At 50.4% G+C, this 23,362-nt stretch overlaps 5 protein-coding genes and 3 non-coding genes across 8 annotated transcripts, besides 2 other annotated features; 5 read left to right on the top strand and 3 right to left on the bottom strand.

Moving 5' to 3' along the window:
- Positions 1–1,442: 1,442 nt before the first annotated feature.
- Positions 1,443–1,525: a microsatellite.
- A 2,915-nt stretch (positions 1,526–4,440) lies between these two features.
- On the bottom strand, positions 4,441–4,513 carry Tb11_tRNA_Phe_1. The gene has a single exon. It is a non-coding gene; the product is annotated as a tRNA-Phe (tRNA).
- A 59-nt stretch (positions 4,514–4,572) lies between these two features.
- On the bottom strand, positions 4,573–4,644 carry Tb11_tRNA_Glu_1. The gene has a single exon. It is a non-coding gene; the product is annotated as a tRNA-Glu (tRNA).
- A 61-nt stretch (positions 4,645–4,705) lies between these two features.
- Positions 4,706–4,776, bottom strand: Tb11_tRNA_His_1. The gene has a single exon. It is a non-coding gene; the product is annotated as a tRNA-His (tRNA).
- A 2,853-nt stretch (positions 4,777–7,629) lies between these two features.
- Tb11.01.4700 (hypothetical protein, conserved) lies at positions 7,630–8,568 on the top strand (the record flags this gene model as incomplete). The annotated part of the gene is made up of 1 exon (XM_824276.1): positions 7,630–8,568. The coding sequence occupies one exon, from the start codon at positions 7,630–7,632 to the stop codon at positions 8,566–8,568; it is 939 nt and encodes a 312-aa protein (XP_829369.1).
- Positions 8,569–13,288: 4,720 nt separating this feature from the next.
- Positions 13,289–15,082, top strand: Tb11.01.4690 (hypothetical protein, conserved; the record flags this gene model as incomplete). Its single annotated transcript, XM_824275.1, has 1 exon — positions 13,289–15,082. One exon carries the CDS (start codon positions 13,289–13,291, stop codon positions 15,080–15,082), a length of 1,794 nt encoding a protein of 597 aa, XP_829368.1.
- Positions 15,083–16,053: 971 nt separating this feature from the next.
- Positions 16,054–16,078: a microsatellite.
- A 1,517-nt stretch (positions 16,079–17,595) lies between these two features.
- Positions 17,596–18,681, top strand: Tb11.01.4680 (hypothetical protein, conserved; the record flags this gene model as incomplete). Its single annotated transcript, XM_824274.1, has 1 exon — positions 17,596–18,681. One exon carries the CDS (start codon positions 17,596–17,598, stop codon positions 18,679–18,681), a length of 1,086 nt encoding a protein of 361 aa, XP_829367.1.
- Positions 18,682–19,287: 606 nt separating this feature from the next.
- Positions 19,288–20,502, top strand: Tb11.01.4660 (elongation factor 1 gamma, putative; the record flags this gene model as incomplete). The annotated part of the gene is made up of 1 exon (XM_824273.1): positions 19,288–20,502. One exon carries the CDS (start codon positions 19,288–19,290, stop codon positions 20,500–20,502), a length of 1,215 nt encoding a protein of 404 aa, XP_829366.1.
- Positions 20,503–21,234: 732 nt separating this feature from the next.
- Tb11.01.4650 (hypothetical protein, conserved) lies at positions 21,235–22,815 on the top strand (the record flags this gene model as incomplete). The annotated part of the gene is made up of 1 exon (XM_824272.1): positions 21,235–22,815. One exon carries the CDS (start codon positions 21,235–21,237, stop codon positions 22,813–22,815), a length of 1,581 nt encoding a protein of 526 aa, XP_829365.1.
- Between the last annotated feature and the right edge of the window lie 547 nt (positions 22,816–23,362).

Raw genomic sequence — 23,362 nt, 5'->3', positions numbered from 1 at the left:
CAAGAGTAGAAATGCACACGTCCTGTTACAAGGGTGTTGCGCCCACACGACCAAACGCATATCGTACGTATTTCAAAAAAAATAAATAAACCAAGAAATGATGTACTGTGCTTTGTAAAACTGAGTTCCGCGTTTGCCATTTCTGTGAGTCATTTCGAACGGGACTGTATGGTCGTTTGTCACACACAGAGAGACTACGTTTATTTGAAGCTAATTTCATCATAAGGTGTGGCGTAAGTGGGCACAAAACCGACCCCTTCCTTTTGCACTCGGTATGCTTTTCTAACAATATGATTGCAGTACAATGCCTCCTCCCACCTTTTAACCCGGGACACCTACCGTCGACGTTGCCATACCCCTGAATCTCTATGCGACTGATCTGCCGCATCCGTTTCCTTTTTTTACTTGCGCCCGATTACATTCCGTCGCGCGACGGGGCTGTTTATCGTGAGTGGCTTTTGGTGCCCTGCAAATTAGCGTAACGAAACCCACCAAATCGCAGGTGAGATGTGAATGAATCGGAACAAGGTGGAAATCAGTCCCACTTAACGCGCAGCCACGCTTACCTAGAGCCAGTCCTTCCCATCGGATAAGCGGGCGACAGGGGGTTAAAGGCCTCCCAACCTCGGGAAGGTATAACGCGCCAAATTAACTCCAAAGCCCTGACGGTCGGGTACAGCTGGATTCCCCGTCATAACTTTAATGTTTGTGCTGCGTGACCATGTTTTGAGTGCTAATCCGGGGTCCATACGGCCGTTTCTCCATTCCGTGGCGCCGGTTACGGTGTCGTGGCCCATCTCGTCTAGGAGGCGACTGTTAGCCACAAGCGCCAACTCACGGGTGTGAGGGCCTAGGTCCACGCGCGTCAATCTTTGATAATCCTGCTCTTCCAGGAAACGACCGTAGGACCCTACGTCCAAACGTTTTGCGGTTCACCCACGCGTGCTCAACCCTCTGGGATTGATACAGAAGGCGATTGCCAGCTGAGCTTAAGATGATTTTTTAAACACACGGTTCGGTGTGATGGATGGAATGCGATGGCGGCGTGCCGTAGGTGGTGGGTATGGAAGTTGTAGGCAAGTGCAGTTTTTTTTGGCGTTTGACCCCAATCTATTTCAGAAATAACAGTCAAGGGTGCTGTGTTGGCAGCTGAACCCGTCGCCCGGCCTTAAGTGGATCCGCTCGCGTCCAGCAACTACGTAGTGATCGGTGAAGTTCCGAAACGTATCTGTGTTAGTCACGGAGAGTGGCACACTTGCGACGCTTGGCGCAGTCAGCACCCATCTGTCCAGGCATCGTCGGTGGGATGTGCGGGCGCAGTCTGGCCCAAGCTAGTGTGCTGATGTTACCATTCTCTTCGACGTGTTCGGTTGCAGTGGCTGCTTGGAGGGTCGGCGGGGAGGTCGCAGCCACGAAAAGCTTAATCAACCGTAGCTGCATCAGTGTGTGTGTGTGTGTGTGTCTGTGTGTGTGTGTGTGTGTGTGTGTGTGTGTGTGTGTGTGTGTGTGTGTGTGTGTGTGTGTGCTAAGATCTAGTTTTGGATGGTATGGCGTGAAGTGACCGATTCTGTTCGCAGCAAGGGGTACTTATTTGCCCGTAGCGTTGTGCTGTGGTTGCAACTGTGCATCCCTAAAGCATGTGCACGTGAAGAAAACAAAATTTCTTTCGCACTCTTTCCCTCGGATGGGTCTGGGAGTGCGCACTGAAACCTCGTCGATCGGTCCTGACAACGTGTATTTGGTGATTAAACTTCTAGTCTACGATGCATCGAGTCGTGTCATACATTGGTTTGTAACCGAGTGAGTTCACAAGTACCACCGTCGTCCCTCTTTGCTCGTCATGCTTTCCCCTTCCTTTATCTAGCGAAGTTATTGACATTAATAAAGAAAGGTAAAAGTATGCTGCGTCGCGCTGGCTCTCGCGTTGCGTGTGCTTGCTCGGTTCCACAAGCGCGCTCTCTCCATTTTCCTATAACGCCGCCGCCAATTGAAATTGAGTACCTGGACAACGACCCGCTGGAGTTTGCCGTCCGCACGGAGGCCCGAAAGTGGCGCTTTGATGATATGGGTTACATGCGGGAGTTAGCGTTCGTGCGGATCAACAACAATCCGACTGTGGGTGACTTTCGAAATATGTCACCAGATGAGCGGCGCAACCTGTTCTGGGGCAGTGATCGGCAGGATTTCTTCCGGCACCTAACGTGTACACTAACTGGTTCGCCCGAGCACCTCTACCATCGCGGCTGGTAGCCCCAGCGGCAACGGATGGGTTGGAGTCCAACAACCACTTTTCTGCCTCATCGCAGGCTCTGGTGCTGTGTGGAGCTTAATGTGACCCCACTTAGTGTTAACGTAGGTAGTGAATATGTTAGTTAGCTTTTGAAACAAAAGAATGGGAACCATGGGTACTAGTAGTTTGTTATTGTTATTAATATTTTGAGCGAACGCCTTTTATTAGTTACTTGTTTTCGAACAGTTTCCAGCTCCGCACGTGTGCGTGTGTGGTGTTTCCACTTCGCTGACTTCTTCCCTGTTGATGGCACTCTACGTGAAGCGGAGACTCACCTTTTGTCGCTTCCTCTTGCTCTTTTCTAGACCCCGTGTTGCTTTCCGGACACAGCAGTGAAGGAAGAAGGGATAGAACACCGAGTAGTGCTGCACTAGGATGGCACTCATGTGCTCCACTGGAGTTTAGAGGTGTGGTGTGGAGGCGGTGTAACCTCACTAATGCAATACCAGTAGCGGATGCGGCTACCCGATTGCTGCTTCACGCATGCACAGATCGGGAGCGGACTGTCTTTGATTATGTGTGGACCTCACTCTATTTCTTAACTGCATTGTCGGGGGTCTCAGCTCCTGTTCAACAGGAGAATGCATTTCGCAGGCGAGCGAATATTTTGACCCATGTGGCGACTGTTCGATTTTATTCCACAAAACGGCGCCTTTGGTGGGTTGGGGTTGGGGTATGATTTTTGAATACGTATGTTAACGCGGTTAATGTCCAGTGAAGTTGTAAATGTGGGGACGTCCGGGGAGGACACCTGTGTTGGAGTTTGACTGAATATGTACGCTAAATTTGTTTTGGCTAGAGTGAAATGATTCAGTGATGTAGGGAGTACGGGAGTTAACCACGTATTGTTGCTGAATGTTTGGATGCGCGCTCCCAATCTCTGCGAGTTGGGATGCATGTCGGTGGATAATGTTTCTAGCGGGGGGGGGGGCGGTGCCGTTCTGGGGATGGGTGTTGCTGCTCTCCGAAAAGGGTATTTTGCGTTGGGTAACGAATAATTGGCCTGGTCGTTGTGGCCAAGTTTCTGCGTGGAAGAAAATATCCGCTTAGAGGAGTGTGTAGCCGGGTCCCCCCCCCCTGGGCGCAGCGTGCTAACCCTCAGTGAGGGTGCTCTCTTGTGCTGATGGGACGATGGCGACCTATCACCCCGGGGCGAGGGAAGCTACCTTCAGCTCTTGCTGCTTCCGTGGGGAAGTACAACGTGGATGCTCGATTCGAGGATGCATCCATCCCAATAAAGGCGTGCGCGCCGGAGTGGCACCGGGGGTCTGCTAACGGCCGCGGTCAAGAGACAGCTAGTGCGGTGGCCGGATTCTATGCGGCAGCCGAGTGCCGTGGGAAATACCTCAATGGGGCGCCGGCGCCCAGCCCCAATACTTCAAGGGAAGCCTACAGCCACACGCGTTGTTACTCCCCTGGAAGGCGTTGCGAAGTGGAAAGCGGATCCGTGAAACTGGGGTTTTCCCCGCTGGCCCGGGGTGACGAGCACGTGTCATAGGTGGTCCCGTGGCCACCTACGTGCCGCGAAAATTCTGCCGACAGCACCGGCTTTGCTCAACGATGGTGGCTTTTGTCCGCACCAGCGGGGCGTAATTCCTGCGAAAGCATGGCCCAATTTCTTGAAAAATCCCCCCTCCCAAGGGTAAGAAGAAAGCGGAAGTAGAGGGCCGTGACCGAATCCATCTCTCCCCCTGGTCTCCCGCCTAGTGGCGTAAGTGTATTTTGTTTGCCTAAGGGCGGGCATGCAACTTCCTGAAGCCAAGTAAACTCACGGTGGGTAAAAATAATGCCAACACCGAACGCACCTTCGCGGAGGCGGGTGAAGAATATTTCGCCCACGGACCGCACTGCAACCATTGTAGGTAGTTTCCCAAAAAGAAAGAATAGACCTTTTTCCAATCGCCTCTCAGCCTCAAATGTTTGAGAGGAGCCGACCTTCACCTTTCCATACACGAATAACTCCAAGATTTAAAAAAAAGGAAGCATCCCTCGCAAGCGCGCTCGGTGCTAGTCGCTTGGATACTAGTGAGGGTCTGCGGCTGCACTCTCTGCCTCCCTTCACTTGTGGCAGCTGGGCCCCGTGATTCGGTGGTGACGGAGCCGCAGCCACGTTAGGCTCAGAGGTGACGTGGGAGGAGGTGCAAAAACTTTGCCGCGACCCGGGATCGAACCAGGGACCTTCAGATCTTCAGTCTGACGCTCTCCCAACTGAGCTATCGCGGCTTCGGGTCACCTCGTTGATTTGGCCTCGGGATGGATATTCGCATTGAACTGCGAAAAACTTCCGGTACCGGGAATCGAACCCGGATCTTCTGGGTGAAAGCCAGATGTTCTAACCGTTATACTATACCGGACTGATACACCGTTTTTTCGTATAATCAGCTGGGTTTATGTCCGAAATCATAAGAAAACGTGAGGGAAGACCGGGAATCGAACCCGGGTATTCAGAGCCACAATCTGATGTTCTGCCACTGAACTATCTTCCCGCCGTGACCGCGCGGTCCTTCAAGCGTTTTATGAGATGTAGCTGTAGAGGTTTTTGAAGCGAGTCCGGTAATGCGGTATTTTGCTAAGAAGTCGGTTGCCGCGGCGATAAACGGTCGGCCAGTCCATAGGTGGATCCGGTGGATCCATTTGTGCAAGAACCGTAGATTCCTTTAAAGAAAATTTTCCAAACGGTGGTTACGGGTAACTCACGTTCTTTTCTACCCATTAAAACATTCGTGTAGCCCCCAAGTCGGGTACACGGAGATAGGGCGCCTCGGAAAACAAAGCTCCACCGACCCGGCTGTGTCGGCAACGTTTGCGTTTCCACATCGTAGAGGTGTCACTTCTTCCTTTTATTTTACTCCTGGAATAGATAGCCTAGGAAAAGCACAGTTTATAGTTTAGTTTCCGTCCAATCTGGGAAGTTTCTGGAAGGTGGTGTACGGGCTGAAAAAAAATGCTTTGAGCTTGGAAAGGGGAGTGTTACTATTCCTCTACTTTTCGCCATGGAAGCACACATGCTCTTAAAGGTATCAAAATCGATTCTATATTCGTGTGAAGAGTTAAGATGGGGTAAATTACCCTGTTTCCTCTGCTGCAACTCGTGGCTGAAGAAGTGATTCTCAACGATGAGGGGACAGTTCGGTGCACTTGTTCTTGAGGTAGGAACAAAAAGAAAGTATTGCTTCGTAAACCGAAGCGCTTCCATGTGGAAATCAAGCTGGATATCAAATCGAAATGGCTCTAGTTTTCCACTGGAAGGGCTATGAGGCTGCGTGTGAAGGCGAGGGCCGACCGAGTTTTGGTCAAAGCGGTATTTTTCGCCGCATCCCCACGTATATCGACACTCGCTTTCGGTAACGGACCACCGTTAGGAACCCAATATACGAGTAGATTGTCCGAATCTTACGGGCGGGAAAATTCCAGTATCTGGCAGCAGCGGATATGATGTTTCCTGAGAAGGGGCCGTAAACTCGTACTGTTCGAAATGGTGGGCTCGATAAACTGCCCACCAGTCCATAATCTGGTGAAGGCAAAACGCCTTCCAGGAGGGTGTGACAGCACGGAAGGGAGCGATGGTGTCAGTTTGCGCTGTTTTATGCGGCAGTTGCCAGAAGAGTGCACAGAAAGATCGGCAACACGGAGTGTGTGATTGCGTCGTGTGTGTGTGTGTGGGGGGGGGTTAGGGTTAGGGACGATATAGCTGGCACATGCAAGAGCGTTTTGGCAAGAGGAAAAGGTAAGGAAGAGAAAGTTTTGACATACACATCTCTTATTTTTTTGTGGCGAGCAAGGGCGCTACATGAGTAGGGGAGGGAGCTGGACCAAAGAAAGGGCTCCTGGAAAGATATTTAAAAAATCGGAGAGGGTGCCAACCTTGTGCTCGGGTTGAAAGGCCGGAAGTGCGTCTAACTGTTTCCATGCCGCGCAGAATGTGTTTAACGGTACGTCCTCACCGAGCACATGCGGCTCAGTTACTCACGAAGGTTAAGGATACAGCACGGCACCGTTGAAATGGAGCGGGGACTGCGTCCGTGGTAGATTTCGCTCCCCGATTTGTATAGGCGGCCCGTGGGGGTATTCGGATGATCGCTGTCGCAGTGTGAGGGCTGATAAATTTTTTTAAAAAAGAACTCTGTATTTCTCCGAAAAAAAGTCCCTAAGCTGGTATTTTCCAGACCTTACTCTTTCGCCACCTTGCCAAAGTGTGGGCCGACATCTCACCAAAGGGGGATACCATTGTTGAACATAGGACTATGCCACATCCAGAAATGCGTCCAGCCTCTGTGTCCGCGTTAGTGGGAGCGTCGAGTGGCGTTGCGCTCGAGATGTTGCAAAGCGAGGTGTGCTTGTGCGGGTGGTCGGCGCGCCAAAGTCAGCCGCCAGTGGTCCTAGGAGATGTGGGAAGCGGAGCCCGCGACGTGCTAAGTAAGTGCGGCGGGTGCGCTCGCTGCTATGAATTTAAAGCTGGTGGGGACCTCGTCCCCCGCGGACACCCCAAACTCGGCGAGGGCGAGGGGGGTGGTGCTTGCGCCGGCCCGCGGCCGTTTTGTGTTGCCCTGTGCGGCGCGACGGGCTTCCTCCTTTTTTTGTGGGATAGCCGGCTCGCCAGCTTGACTGGGCTTATTTTTCTGTCCCAGTGTGTTTCTTTAAAAATTCATGTGGAATGACGGTCGGTGCGAGACACCGCTGTTTTTCTTGGCCATGTTTCAGAGGCATCTAGGGACCGGGTTAGCCGGAGGGATGGGCGGGGCCGTGTGCCGCCCTGTTGGCTGCTGCGCGGCGTGTGCATGACTGTTCGTGGTTTCATGGTGGGCCGTGCGCCTGTCGGCCGGCCCTGTGATTGCCGTTTATTCTTTTAAAATTACCTTCGCGAGCTGTATGGGGTGAGGGAAGAGTGTTGTGTGGGCGGCTTTGCTCGTCGACGACTGTTTCGGTGCTGCTCTGTGTTGCCGACCTCTCTGGTGGAGAGTGGTATGCTGATCCGACCCGCACAGCGGCTGTAGGAAGGTTGTTTGTCGAAAACAGCACTTCTGGTGAGCACATTCTTTTTCACAAACCAAGCAGGTGACACCGGGTTTCGAAGGGAGGACGACGTTCCCCCAAACGAGGCCTGAGCGTGGTTACATTTTGGCTCTGAATGACTGCTTCCCTTCTGTCATGGGAATGGTCCTGGCCAGTCCCAACGGTTCCGTACGGCGACGGGGTTACATCCACGCGTTGTGATGAATATTCAAAACGCCTCTTGTCGAATTCACGTGTTAAGGAAGAAGGTGACTCTGTGAAGAGGCTTTCCTTGTTTCAGACATTTTCCTCTGCTCTCTTTGCACTGCTTCTTGTATAAAGGTGTTATGCGTTTGGAAGAGGTGGATGGAATAATCGCACAGTGCGCTCCGGATGCCCTTAGCAAAGCGGTAAGTAAGCTGTTTCGACGTCTTTTAGCAAATATTCTTCTAAACCCCGACAATCCTACTTTTCGTGCCGTTCGCATGAATAATGCGGCTGTTCAGAGCGCAGTACGGGGTATACCCGATTCGGTTGTAGAAGCATTGTTTAGCATCATTGGATTCAAACTTGAACACCGTTCCGGTTCGGAGCCGCAGTACGTCTTTGGTGGTGACCCACAGGGACTAGGTGATTCTGATCGTTTGCTTTCATATATAGAGAAGAGCTTGGATGAGGCGAAATTGAGTTCTTCGCAATTTCGACATCCTCCCATCTCCTCCCGCACCGGTTTGGAACGAAACGAGCGAAAGGACCTTCTTATCAGGGAAATTAGGCGAAACATAGCAGAGCGGGGGAGTGAGTCAGGCGCAGGAGCACCCGTTGAATCTCAAGATGTGTTTTGTACCGACGATTTTGCCTCAGTGGAAAATCTAAAGGACATTGCGAAACGAACACTTTTAAACACTGGGAGGATACGTAACGCATTTTTTGGCTGTCGCCACTTTTCACTTCGTCGGATGACTCGTGGAAGGGTATATGTATGCAAGGAAGGGTGTCCGGTGAACTACCTTGAAGCACATTGGCATCTTTTTACGGGGAAAAATATGTTATATTCTTATGTTGCTCACCTTAACGAAGATGGTTCCTCGGTTGCACACCTTGGTGTGGAACACGGATACCAGTATAACTCGCTACCAGGGACTACAAACTTCAGGAAAACCATCCACTTCTCCGCTAAGCGGACAAATGAGAAAAATGGAAGGTTAGACTACTTAGAGCACCCCAATCAACCTTCAAAGGCATGTGTCTATTGCGATGTCTCGTTTTCACAACTGTTTTTGTGACTACTCTGTTTCCTTTGCTGTTTTCACGGCAATTTTTTTTCCCCACATTCGAGCTTCACTTTATATTAACAATTGATCAACTACCTCTTGCAGCATTTCCGCTCTTCCTTATTGTCGTTGATTTATCCATTTAAGGGTTCGTATAAAAAAGAGAGAATCGGGGACGTGTATTGCAAGTCGGTGGTGCAGGCAAACGTAATTGAAATTCTTGCACATTGGTAGAACTCACAGCTGAGGCAAATTATCTGAGATTAAGTGTTTTGTTTTTCTCACCTGACGACACCTTTTGTAGACATTAACAATTGGTGGTGTGTGTAGTCCACCTCTGTTCATCGGCGTGCACTCTGACACGTAGAAAAGAGTCACATTAATTTTACTTGGTTGTGTTTCTCAGTCATAGACATTCGGGTATGGAGGAGTTGGGTCTAGACTTCCTAAGACGTTGATCTGTGCCATACAAGGAGCGGGGAACTCAGTTGTAAAATTTCCGTATTTGCATCTTTCGGGTATTGGGCGAGAAAATTCACAGTTGATTGACATTGAAATTAATGTCTCTACTACTCTGCTCGTTTACCGACCCGACAGAGGTTAAACTCAACGTAGACATTGGGGTGGCTTGATTCGGGAAATAACCGACTGCCCCCCTTTTTGGCACAACGTGGCAATGAGCATTACTTGGTGGGATCCGATTTGGGGAAGGGCATTTCCAGTTATGCAACCTTTCACCAAACGTTTTTTTTTATGGTTCCTTCATTTATCTTCATTTTTTTGTAGTACCGCTCTCGCGGTGTTAGGCAGGAACAGGACCACCTCCATGCACATGATTACTTTAGTCCAAGGGACTGCATCGTAGGTTTTGGCGCAATACAGGCTTTAGAATTTGCTAGGCCTAAATGATATGTTAAAAATGAGGAGGAATTGTAACACGCATGCTTGGTGAAAGGGTGTACAGAGCATGTCAAAAGAATTGTGAAACCGCATTCTCCATCACAACACAGGCTATCGATGTACGAAACAAAGTATGAGTCGGTTACAACAATCCCCGCTGGTACCTGTTCCTTACAACGGGGAAAAGAAAATGATTTACATGCTCATTTTTGTGCCTACTGATATTCGGCATTTGCTGAAACACCTTTCCTGTTAATTTTGTGAAGAACGCTCTTATATCGGAAATAGCCGGTGACGTATCTCGGTTTTATTGAAACTTTGAAAATACGCCGAATATTACGGACCCTGAGGTGTTAAAAGTACTCCAGAACTTCTGTAGGATTTGCTTGCGTGGAATTCCGTTCAGTTCGTCTATCCACAACCTTCTGCATACCCGGAAAAAAACTTGGTTATGGAGGTTGCCACGCTACAATGAACGCGATAATTTGTTTAACATTTGAGGAAATTCGACGTGGGTTGGGGTTGTATTTTATTTTTGTGTGACTACTGTATGCCTTTGCTGTGCTGTAATATTTAAGGCTTACATGGGTCGGATTGTGTCAACATTAAAAGAATTAGGAGTAGCATCTGATGATATTATTTTTACACTTGACGAAATCTTTTATCACTGACCAGTGTTTTGGATAATACCTCCGGGTTATCCTCTTTTGACGCTTATTGGAAACATCTCCCGGATTATTTCCGGTTCGTTTTTTCTACCCCTTCACAGTCTCTACATGTTACGCTGTGGTTTGCAGTTTCCCCAGCTTAAATGGCTTAAATGTGTGTGCATGGGGACACAAGTCAGTCGCGGTTTTTAAGTTTGTAAAACACTAGTCTGCTGCCTCTCCGAAATGATGGGTATTAAGGATAAACTGGAGTTAGAGCCACTTTGCATACATGTTATCTATATACAGCCTTGTTGGTGTGACACGGCCCCCTTTCAACGTGGGATAAAGTTAGCATGAAGAAAATCATTCCAGTGGGTTGTTGTATTGTCGGATTACCTGCATGGAAAAAATTATATTGTTTGTTTATGTGTTAGTGTTCCTGCTTACTGTGCCATGGGGAGAGGTTACGAGCTGTATGTGAACGCCGGTGTTGGTGGCAGAAGTGGATAAGGGCTTCAAAGAAATTTGAGTAGTAGTCCTTACGCATTTAGTTTTGGTATACCAGATAATACTCCCTCTTGTGCCGTTATGGCGCAGCACCCGGTTTCGGTAAAGTGTGAATAAACAGTGATATGCACTCCAATGATATCTTACAGGGGTTTCCGTGTACGACCCCCGATTATTATCCATATTATCTCTTTATAGTATCAAAGGTAGGCGCCGTGACTGGATAAGATGAATCGTGTTTATGTTGAGGTTGTCGTGTTCCCCATAAGATATGGAAATCATCTGCTGCCTATGGTGTAGAGGTGCGATCCCTACTGACTCGGAAACAACAGCATCGTGTTTTGAGGAAATATGGGGATAATTTTGCAGACATTCCGCAAATTCGATTGGCTGAAGCATAACATACGGCGTTAACGTGTCAAATCTTAAATGAGGTCTTTAATATGGTCCACAGAAGGGTGTGGCATCTGTCGGGTTGTCATGGCGGCTGGGGGAGCTACTGGTATTCAAGTACTTGTTGGCTCCGTTGCTTGCATGCTGCTCTTTTCTCATGGTTCCTTATGCCACTCTACGGGGTGGTCTGCTGTCTAGAGACTTTGACTAAACAACAACAAAACTGGCTACAACGGGGGAAATGCAAGTAATGTACTAATAATCCTTTCTATACGAGGAGTCCTCGTTTTCTTATTTATGTACGTCTCACCTTCTGTGACATGTGATTCATACATGCAGAGGTACCGTGGCTTCATTTGGTCACTCATGGATGCTCACGTTCCGTTTCGGTGGTGGAGGTCAAGGTGCAGTTTCGCGTGCAAGTTTCCCTTTCACGGGGACAGTAGTCAGCTTCTGATCGTTAACTCGACACACAGCGTGTGATCGCACTATTTAAAATTGATGTACGATCGATTCTCACCGTTTCTATGCTCAATATTAATGAAACTTTGGTAATCGTGACACGAGGCTTGGCGCAGTAATAATGTACGCATATGTGTGGTTAGTTATGGTATGCAATAACTCATGTGATGAATTTGGAGAGCCTGGGTATTTATCAGCTTCGGGACGAGGTGTACAAACGACTTCGAGATTTTGGTTTCGGGTGAGTGCGGTAATTACTAAGACTTTTTTGTGCATATTGGCTGCGTGCGTGTTTTGCATTTTTATACTTACCGTTCAGAACCATATCATAACCTTGCGGATGCATATCCGTTGCCATATAGTTTTGAGGTGTTTCTAGGTGGTTTCACTGTAACTATTGAGGCGTGTGACACTCTCACCTCTCTCTAACCTTGTGGATTGTTTGTCGTGCCGACGCCACCTTTCCGTGGTGATTTTCCGCTAGGGTTTCCGGATGAATGACAGCTCTTTCCGAGTGAGAGCAACAAACGCGTTCGCAGGAGTTGGGGACGCCGTGCGGTGACGTCGTCCTTCTTCTGAAGTCGCGCACGCGACTCACCGTTTATCAATATTAAAGCATATATACATGTACCGCGTATGTTGCTTTCCCCCTCTCCCTTCACAGAAAAACAACAACAACAAAAAACGATCATATATCGTTGATATTTGCAAATTACGTTGGGGTGCATAAACCATCTCTTAGATGTAGATGTGGCACCACTGGTACCTCACTCATAATGTTCTTTTAAATGAGGGGAATCGTTCATGTGCTGCATTTTATCCTCGTTACGGCTCGTCATTTGTCAGGAAACGGTTCTCGACGCGGAGCCACTCATTTGTGGTTAAAAGTTACTGCTTCGCATCTTTTTCTAAAAAAATAGTGTGTGCCGAACGGCATGTCGTAACAGATGTTCTGGACAGTAGCAATGCTGATGACTCGAGTCCACTAATCTCTGGCGTTTCCACAGGTTACGTCTACAGAACATGGGGTTCCGTTTTAGTGGTTTGCTCATTTAAGCCGTTATTTGTTTTTTCCTTCTGAGCGTCCTCCCATTGGGTTACAGCAGATTCTTTTCCACCATTGTCTGCTTCAGTGAGTACTGCATAAATTAACGGCTTAGGTGAAGTCTTTTTTTTTTTGTATTCTGCTATTCCTTGTGAAGTGCAGTTACAGCATACTCTACGTGCTGCAGAGTTTACTGAGATTCATGTGGGCACATGAATTTTCTTCCGCGAGTTTATGTTTGTGATGCTGATTTTTGTGCTTATTTCTTCTGACTATTAATTGCTTCTTTGTACCTTTCATTTGCTCGTGGGGATAACATCACTGGCGAAGCTCACCTAGCACAACGTTACATATCACGTGTTACAAGGAAACAAAGTTGTTGTATGGGGTCTCCAGTGAAAGACACTGTTGAAAACGCGAACGGTGAACGGGTCACCGCTGTAGTATGTGAAGCAGTGCCTCCGCGAGATGCCGGAGGGGTCGGCGTGGGCAGCGCCGTGCTGGTGTTGATTGTGATGGACGTAACGCAGCAACTCAGCTTGTGGAGCACAATGGGGGTGCCACTGTTTCAGCTGGTGATGCGTTTGCGAGCGGCCTGAGGGAAAAACCTGTGAACACCACGCATGTGCGCCGGCGGGCGAAACCAGTTGGTTCTATTACAAAAGTGGTAACGGATGTTTCTCTGGAAGACCTTCGCGCGAAGCGAAATGGTACCGGTTTCGACAGTGCGGCTGATGGGGAAAAAACAATTGAGGAGGTTAGTCGCTTGCTGTTAATGTACTCGTCGTGGCAACAGCGGCACCAACAGGGCGGTAAAAATAACCACAACAGAAAGCATCCATCCGCTCAGAATATAATTAATGGGTCAATAACTTTTGGAGAGGAAACCAAAAACGTGGATATGACGGAGGTGCCCGTCCCTAAGGTTACCGTGGGTCTCGCTGGTGGGGAGCAAAAGCGAGCCCAACCACATGGGCCGACAAAATCTTTCGACACCATCTCTGATCTCCGCTCACACGTGATATCTTTGGTCCAGTCGGGGAGACTCCCGGGTGACAGTCTTGAAGTACTTAAGGTGATGCTTCGCCACCCCCCTCGGGGAGGAAAGTTGGATATTTGCCGTCCTGCAAGACAGGAAAAGCCGTTCTCGGTCAATACCCCGTCTGTACAAAGAGCGAATGTGGCACAGCGGAAGAATCGCGATCAGCTATCGCAGGAGTTGTGCTCCATGGGAACTGCATTCTTTGGATATCCTCAGCCGCCGTTATTCGGGGGGCCCGCGGGGATGTTCTCAACCTACGGAGGCTACCAAACCCACATGGGACAGGAGCATTCAAATCTGGATGGCTTCAATCTGTGTGCCATACCCGGTACAGATGGGGTCTATCCAACAGGAAGCGGCCCGGATCCGTTTATATTTGGGGACCAACAGGAGCAAGCGCCATGGATGTATGATTTAGAAGGCGATGCTTTCGCGTGTTACGATGCGTTTGTGCCCATGTACGGTGTTGTTGGACAGGATGCTGTATGGGGGCTCAAAAACGACGTGGATACCAGCGATGACGGGGATGATGTCACGGGCATGTTGCACGATGTTCGTGAGGCTGCGCAGATCGGACTAACACCGCGGGAGCTGCGCCTTGGGGGCTTCGACGGGGATGGCAATCTCCCGTTTCCGTTCGCCGGTGCAGCATATGGTGCCCAAGAACCCAATAACAGTAGCATTTCGAATGCCACATCGACTCCCGTGCCATCAGTTACAATAAGTCATTCTGAGCGCGAGAAACTCCGGTCGCTTCAACAGGCTTTCCTCGCACACGTGCGTCAAACGAGCTCACCCCACTGCAAATCCCCCGGTGTGTCCCCGCCGGGGACCTGGTGCGCCCTTGTGGGGGGCAATGGGCCGTGGGGTGCGAGAACTCAGGATGGATCGCAGGATGTGGGGGAAGAAGAGGAGGATAGCTTTTGGTACCCTCCTAACCGTACGCTCTTTTCGTATCACACTGATTTTTCTGAGGCAATGGATGACAAGGGAGCACCCGGCTCGACTGTGTGCGGTGTAACGGCGAAGGCCATCGCTTCGATGACGAACAGCCCACGTGGAGGACGTGGCCCTGACGGGTTGTTGCGGGACGCGCATTTGTCGACGATATTTTTGGGGACGGAGGGCGAGACTGCAGAGGAATTATTATACCAGTGGACACCTGTCGATGACGGATCTAAAATGGGGCCATCAGACGAAGCAACACCAACATGTGTGCCGTCCGCCCGCTTTTGCGAAACTGCCGGTAGTGGTGTTGCAGCTGGCCTTTCTGCATCTAACTTTTGTGCTACATTATCCCCAGTGCAAGTTACGCTTCAAAAAGGACAGGCGGTGGGGTATTTGCATCTCCCTTTGACACCTGCGGGTAGTGGCCTTTCGACTCACGCTTCGCTTTCACCAACAGGCGTCACACCAGTAGGCAGCGAGGAGGTGAATGCGACCCCCAAGTTATCAGATTGTGTGAGGCATCACAGATCATCCTTCACACCCCAAGATTTGAGTGTGTCTGCCGCGTACTTCATATGATTATTTCGCTTTTGGCACGTTCCGGCGCCGCTGGTAAACGGTTGAATGGAGCGGCACCCCCTTAGACGGGCGGGAGGATGTGTGATAAGATGGCAAAAACCTTTCTTGGAGGGCAATTTACGTGCGGGTCGTCGGTAGCCTGGTGCCTTTAATGGCCCGAAGGAAGTAACGCAGCAACAATAATAACTCCTTATTATACAGATCTTGAGGAGTACTGACAAGGTGGTACAGGCTATTTTACCTCGTAGTAATCCTTCCGCTTCGTGGGTGGGCTGTTTTTGGTCGTCCGGCCACCTGTGTTCACACCCGCGTGCGTATTTGTATGCATGAGAGCAGACCGAGGTTGACCTTTTTTTTTGAAGCACACTTCGTAGATAGATCATTTACAGTTAGAGATTAAAGATTTCTTCACTTTCACTGGTTTTCCTTTACCGCGGTCACTTTCGTGCACCTCAACATTATATAAAGGCCGTCATGTCACTTGGCGGATGCGGGTTTGAGATCAAACAGACGCTCGCATGCGTGCATGCATAGGCGAAAGTGTTCGAAGTTGCACCAGCTCGTGCGCCGTCCGCACTGATGCTGTGTTTTTTTTTTTTCGTTGCACCCCCTATCTCTTCTCACTTTTTTTTAAATATTATCACTGCCTGTGGCACCTTTTTTTTTTTGACTCCCTCACTTAATTTTTTTTTGTGCCACTTCCGTTTCTTCATTTCTTATCTCTGCTCTTACGACTCGTTGTGCCTCAGGTCTTGGTGATGTGACCCAAGTCGTTTGGGTAATTCCTTCATTCCCTGATTATGGCCAATTGAGTACTTGCACAGCGCCACAATGCATGTGCCAAGACGGGCCATACTGCCTTGTGGTCCTTTGAACTGTCGCCGATGCGAGTATCGAGCGAGACGGATAAGTGTTTGGGACCATGGGGGCAATCAAGCGAGAAGGGGCTTCGACGTTGCGTGCGGGCGTGTGGGAGGGAGGGAGGGAGGGAGGGAGTGTGAGGAACGGGAAGAGGATGTGATGGGGACGGAAGCCAGTAGGTAAATAAGGAAAGACAAGGGAAGGAAGAAGTGTAGCAGGTAAGACATTGTCGCTACTCTGAAATGGTTTAGGCATCGCAGAAGGGTTTGGTGAAGTAGGGGAAAGGAGGGTGGTGCCAGAAAGGCTGCGACCACCAAAGGCGCGCAGTTGTCAGAACGTACGTACTACACTTGTGGTCCACTTGTTTAAACCCTTTCGTGTTTTGTTTTGTTGGATCGTTGCCGTGACTGCCCCGCTTCTGGAAGGGAGAGGGACACTGTAACCATCCTATTCCTCAATCTTTCATTGTTATCCGGCTGACATAAATGGATTCTTCAGTGCAAGGGCTCTCTGATGAAAGATCCTCCTGATTCCCGTTCCACCTTTCTTTGATACTTTTCCTTGTTTCTCTTACTTTTTTCCCTTTCTTTCGGACTACGCAACTCTTCTATTATCTTTTACTTTGTCCCGTCGGTTTGTCTCCCCTTCATTCCTTCCTACGCAACTCACGATGGGACAGGTAGACGGGATGGTTGCCCTTGATGCTATCAAGATCATGGGACCCCACGCAGGTTGTGGAAACGGGAGAGGTGCTACGCGTAACGGGAAAATGGGATGGGATTCGTACGCGGGGACACTTGAAGGCAATTAACGTTTTTTTTTGTGTATTATCGGGTAGCGGGATCACAACGGCGGTTTCATCCATCTTGTAGTCACTTTTGTTTGACCGCCTGCCGCCAGCACACCTTCGGTGGAAAGCATACACTTCTTCCGTGCATTTCCCCCCTTAAAGACACCCCGCTTGTCCCTGTGAGTGGAGGACGATACGCACGTGTGTTTTAGACAACATGTGCCACCTAGATGCATCACTAAATCACGCTAAACGCTGACGCAGCGCGGTATGGCACTGTTTGTGGGCGTTTACTCTTCTCTCTTTAACTTATGAATCTGTGCGTGTGCTTTCCTATCTCTTACGGTGCCGCTCTTCAGTTCGTTCACATTGTCTCTCGCCCATTTTTTGTTCATCTTGCCTTAATTTCTACGCTTTATGATGAGTTTCTTCCCATTGTGGGTGCATTTACCTCCTGTGGATCTTAGCTGAAGTAACTAGCGCTGCGGAGGAGCTGTGGAGAGGACGCCTGTTAGAGGAAGTCCTCGTAGCAGCTCCACATTCCGTATTTTTCACCTGTTTTTTTTTCGGTGGTGGTGCCGCCTATTGAGGAGGATATTGGCGCACGTTCTTACCATTTTCTAGAATTTGCAGCTTTCAGCCATTTCCTCCCTCTCTTTGCGCTCTCCGGGAAGTGGTCCGTGGCTACGATTTCATTGGGAAACGGACGGAGGTAGGAGGTGCAGCAGCGAGGGTTGCGCAGAAGGGGGAAAGTGGGGCGGGGAAGAGGAAGGGTACGTGCGGGAGAAGATCATCTCAGAACAACATTTCCCTCTCCATCACTTCGGATCTGTGCTTTGCATTCTGGAGTGGGTTTTAGACAATGCAGCAGAAGAAGTGCTACACAAGGGAGGAGCTACTAGCACTCCGGAGCACGCTCCGCCTAGATACTTTTCCGAATCCGATAAAGGTTGACTGTCCAATGCTCACAGACTGCGAGCTAGAGCTTCACGAAACCAGGGTGACAAAGCGGCAAAAGGTCGATTGGTCGCCGCAGGTGCTTGGGACGAAGTTGGTTTCAGTTGTTAGTGGCTCCGATAGCTGTCTAGGCACTGTGTGCGAGTCGGGTGCTCCTGTGGTACAAAGAGACGGTTTTGGGGAGTGTGTAGTCGTGGGGAGTGGTGTTAGTTCGTTTGATGGATGTGCCGATGCCAGTAGCCAGTCAAGGAGAGCCGTAGTTCCACCGAGGCTGCACGTGCCTATTGTCACCATCGATGGACCTGTGAGGGGGAAGCCGTCGAATGTGGGCGGATCTGATTTGGAATCACGGGCAAGTTTTGATACCGAGAGGGGGATGGTTGCTCGGTTGCGTGAGCTACAGGAGCGGCGGAAGCAGGGGCAACGGGAGCCACCAAACCGAAGTTGCTGGTCGCAGGCATTGGGGTCCAAAATAGGCACTGACAGCGTAAAAGTTAGGGTGTGTTCTAGCTTGCAACCGAAGTGTTCCTTTCGCAACCACGGCAGCAGTGCCACTCCCCCCGCTTCAGCAGACAAGAAAGACAGATGTGGTGCTTCTCTACCAATACCTGAAGCCGAAGCAGCCGTGCCCATGGCTAACGTTTCTTTATTTAAGTCTTCTGGCGGAAGTCGATACTTCCAATTCACACGCACGTTAGGGTTGTGGGAATATCTTACCACCCACAGCGGCCTCGGTTCGTTGTCTGGCACTCAGATGGTTAGCAAAAAGGAGGCAAACACCGATGCTAACAACAGTTCCAGTGGCGTGCAGAGCTCCGTAGGCCCCGACGAATTTGCAACCCCATCTGCTTCCAGACGAGAGGGGGAAAGTGCGTCGGATAAAGCGGTTGTGCCGGCCACGAGGAAGCCGCACAGGCGGAGGACCAATCGAACCTACGCGGAAAAGCGGGCCCACCGCGATGCTCAGCAATCTGTTTCAACGGCAACATGAACACCAAAGTGACTCACGGCGACGATTAATTTTGAACAAGATAGGTAAAATGCATCGTTGGGTTATTTAAGCGTCCGAGTATTTGTTTTTCACCATTTGTACTTGCCAAATCGCGTCAACCCTGACTAGATGATGATAAAATTGTTTCGCCTTTGTTCGGCGCACTAATCTGGGCCCATACGGCAGCGGTAGATGTGGCCCCTTCCCTTTCATAGATATCATGGTTGAGGCAGCCACCACTGCGCGATACTACCTTGTTTTTCCTTTTCACTATAAGTTACCTAGCGTCGTTTTCTCTGGGAGCGAACCGTGGGTGTGCATTGCCGCTACAGACCTTTTTTACCCCTCGTTTTTATTATACTCCACTTGTTGACCCGTTGAGATGTATTTGCGCGAAAAACCTCGCCGATGGGCGTTGACCTTTCTTTCGTGGTGACACCAAGTTGGAAACAACCGTTGCTGAAGAGGCGGCAGTTAATTTGCTCACGTTCCAGGCCCCATCTTCTGGTTTCTGTCCTTCCATTCCACCCCCCCCTTTACACCCTCTTTGATTTACACCTGCGTTTCGTAGATATAAGTTCTGACACTACTCTCAACAGTAAAGCAATGTCTCTCACACTCTGGTTTCAGCCACACCACGAAAACGCCCGCAACCTCAAGCTACTGGTGGTTGCTGCCTTTGCAAACGTTCCTGTGACGGTGAAGGCGTGTGAATATGGGCGAGAGAACGAGACGGAGGAGTATCGCCGCAACTGCAGTCCGTGCTGCCGCTACCCTGTGCTCCAGACGGAGGACGGATGTATCTTCGAGTCAAACGCGATCGTCCGACACATCGCACGACTTGACAAAAGCGGCAGTTTTCTGTACGGCCGCACACCCTTTGAGGGCAGCCAGGTGGACATGTGGTTGGATTTCGCCGCAACGGAACTCGATACTGCCGCAAAGCCATTTGGTTTAAACATATACCGCGGTGTGCCCATCCCAGTCGATGCGATGGATTCCGTGCACGAGGTGTTTGGTGGCCTTGAGACATGGCTGGAGACGCGCACATTCCTGGTTGGTGAGCGTCTGACCGTCGCAGACATCTGCGTCGCGTTTGCCCTTCAATTTCACTACCGTGCGAATGCTGCGGAGGGTGAAGCCCTGACAAAGAAGTACAGGAATGTCTACCGATTGTACAACACGGTGATGCAACAACCCAAGACAGTGGAAGTACTAAAATCCCAGGGTGCAACTTTCGGGCCAGTGAAGGCTAAAAAGGCAGAGCAGCAAGCACCTAAGGCGGAGAAGGCTCCCAAGCCCGCTCCGAAGGATGATGATGATGATGATGTCCCGAAGGAAAAGAAGAAGCCGAACCCGCTGGACGAGCTCCCACCGAGCCCATTTGTTCTGGATGCATTCAAGCGCGAGTACAGCAACAACGACACACGCACGGTGGCGGCACCATACTTCTTCCAAAACTACGACGCGGCTGGGTACACATCGTTCTGGTGTCGCTACAAGTACAACGAAGATAACAAGATGCAATTCATGACAGCGAACCTCGTCCGTGGGTGGTTTCAGCGCATGGAGCACACACGCAAGTACGCGTTTGGGGTTGCCCTAATCATCGGGGAAGAGAAGAAGCACGACATCGTTGCGTTGTGGGTGTTCCGGGGTAAGGGTATGCCGGAGATCGTGAAAGATGTGGAAGACACGGAGTTGTTTGACTGGGAAGAGATCCCCGACGTGAGCGCCCAAAGGGAACGAATTACGGACTACCTGTGCTGGGAGGGTCCGACCATTCCGAAACCCGTTCTTGAGGGCCGCGTCTTTAAATAGTCTGGTGTCCAGTTGTATGCGGTGCGAAGGCGAGTTGACCGGGAACGGAGAATCTCCACAGTAATGTTACACCGTCGAACAGAGGATACAATGGCCCGAAGAACTGTAAGAGGTAATAATTTACTTTCCACGGAGTGCGTAGGTGAAATAATGAGGTCCTCTTTATGCTTTTGTGATAAGAGAATTTATACTAATACTTTCGGTAATCCACTAACTCGTAACCGACGTGCCCATTTTTCTCCTGTTATGTTGGCACTTTGGATAGCTGTAAGATGCTGTTGGAAGTGTTTTCCCTTCTTCTTGCTTTTGTGTTGCACTACATACTGCTGTGTAATTTTTTTGTTATCCGTTCTAGTGGTGTGCGTCCTTTTCCGCTAACGACGTTAGTGGTTACGTGGGAAGAATATCGTGCCGAATGTCACACGAGTGGAGTTTGGATGCGCCGGTAGTTCACCGTTTGTTATGGTGGTTTTGGTGATATATCGAGCAGCAGGTTATACGGAGAGCGAGGGGCAATAGGTGACGGTAATCGGGATTCTACTGAAGGAGAGTAAATGGGTCCAGGACAATGGTACCTCAACTATTTTTTTTCTTGCTACCCTGCCCCCTACGTTGTTCTTGTTTCCTTTCATGCCTTTAGGGAGAGTAGTTTGTGCTTCTCGAGGCGTCTGTGTTTACACCACTCAGCAAGCATACATTGTTATCGTGAGTGAGGGTTGATAGAAGGAACTCATGGAAGGTTTTTGCTACACTGCTGCAGCGGATGCTGCGTCCGAGGCGAAAGGAGGGGTTCCACAGCTTCCACACCTCTCTGCAGCGGCACTGGGAAAAGCCAGCTCGCGCCCCCTGCCACATCCAGCGGCTGCCATAACCACAGTTGAGTTGCCCAGTGGGTCTGTTGTTATAGCAGGGGGAGGTAGTGTTATTTCGGTTGAGCCCCTGTCGTCTTTATTGCAGTCGTGTTCAAAAGAGGGGGAGTGTGAGGCTTGCAACGACCCACTCCTGGGTGGAGTCGCGGTACACAGTACCGTCCCGGGTGAGAAAGTGACGTTGACCATTTCTAGCGGTTTAGTCTCGTGTATAGGCACTGCACTACTTCCCGGTGGTACGGCCGCCATGTGCGCTGTTGGCACCAGTGCGGGCTCGCTATGCCTCTTTGTTGTTGAGAGCAGGACAGGTGGCAATGCACTTGCGCTATGCAAGGTTTGTGAGGCTTCACTTTGTGAGTACACGGATGGTTTGATCTCTGCCGACGACATTGTGTTGGATGTGTGCGTTGGACTGGACCCCGCTGGTCGGCCTGAGTTCGTCGCTGTTGCCACTGCTACAGTTGTGGTTGTAATTGACACACAATGTTTTAATGAGTCACTGAGAGCGAATGCAACAGAAGCCGTGCTGCGTGAGACGGTAGGTTCATGGCAGCGGACTCCGTGTCCCACTGAAAAGCCAGTGAACGAAACGTTCTACGCATCGTTCACTGCTTCTGAGGTAGTGCGTTTGCTAGTGCCCCAGCGGTATCGTGCTTCCTTTGCCGTGGATATAGCTTTGTTAATTGTGTTTGACAACGGGGAGTTACGCTACGTTGCACGTCGTGTTGTTGGGGGATCCCTTCAACTCTTAACCGAGCACCACCGGCAGCGGCAGCTCCGGCACAGCACTGTGGGTCTTGGCATGCTTCAACACAACAGTGAAGGACCAATTGATGGCTCTCATGGTTCGCTAGCCCTGCCACACGTTTTGTATGCGTACAGCCTCTCTTCGGTGGTACACAACGTGTGTACGGCGGCAGTCGGCGTAAGTGCGGCAACCTACAAAGTTGTGAATAACGCTGCATTGTTCTTCGATGATATGTCGCAAACGATGCGGATCATTGTAGTTGGTGCCGGGACGCAGCTTGCAGAGTGCTATGGACATCAACTGCGTGGGACCACCGGGTGGTGGGCTATTACAGGCGCCGCCGTGTTGGCACGAGGCACGTTGGACCAGCGTCAGTTGGCTGCGTGGGGGTTCGATGTGCCATGTTCTGGCGCTCTGCCTCGGGACCGGCGTGGGCTGGCATGTATAACAGTGCTGGAAGGTGGGAGAGTGCTTTTCGCGTGTGGCAATGAGCTCTATGTTTGCACCATGGCAGATGCAACAACCGCAGTCGTCGACGGCAGTAGCGGTGGTGGTGGTGGGGCGTACGTTGCGCTGCGGCAGGTACACACCTGCGGCTCTGTTGTTTGTGGTGTGGCATGCACGGGCACGCGAATTGACGGAAGAAACGTTGGTGTTATTGGGTTCGGTGCGTCACTAGCCGCCCTACTGTTCTGAGTGCTGCGCTACGGGAGACAGTCGCGGGAAAGCAAGGAGGTGCCCCCGTTTATAAACGTGGCATGTGGGTTTCTCCTTTCTTGGGCTCCCCCCCCCTAAAGAACAAAGTGGCTCGGCCGGGGCGCCGATTCGATAAAGGATGGGAGTTTCTAATGTCTCTGGAGGCAAGTTAGGGGAAGAGGGCGGCTGCGTCTGTTGCGCATTTGAGGCTGTTCGTCGTCCCCATAGATGAGGGGCGGTGAAGGGCAGAGGGAAAGCTGCCCAAAAGGATTCAGGAGGTCAGTGGTGCATGCGGCTTCACGTGCCCGGCGTGTTTCAAACACGTAAAATGTTGTTTACCTTTTTTTTGTTTGGGGGGGGCACACCTGTGTTTTTGTTCGCTGTCCTCGTCGCTGCGTTGTCACTTCCCCGTTGCATTAATAACGTGGATATTGTTGGGGTGGTGTTGAAGGGCGAGGTAAGTGTTTAGAGATTAACCAAAGCCATTGGATGTGGAAAGGTGCCCCGTTTGGGCCTCCGTTCATACCCATGTGTGACAGAGTGGGGG

The sequence above is a fragment of the Trypanosoma brucei genome (assembly GCF_000002445.2).
Source record: "Trypanosoma brucei brucei TREU927 chromosome 11 chr11_scaffold01 genomic scaffold, whole genome shotgun sequence".
Classification (NCBI taxonomy): Eukaryota; Euglenozoa; class Kinetoplastea; order Trypanosomatida; family Trypanosomatidae; genus Trypanosoma; species Trypanosoma brucei.
The sequence above is the reverse complement of the archived record's forward strand: the minus strand, read 5'-3'. Positions and strand labels throughout refer to the sequence as shown.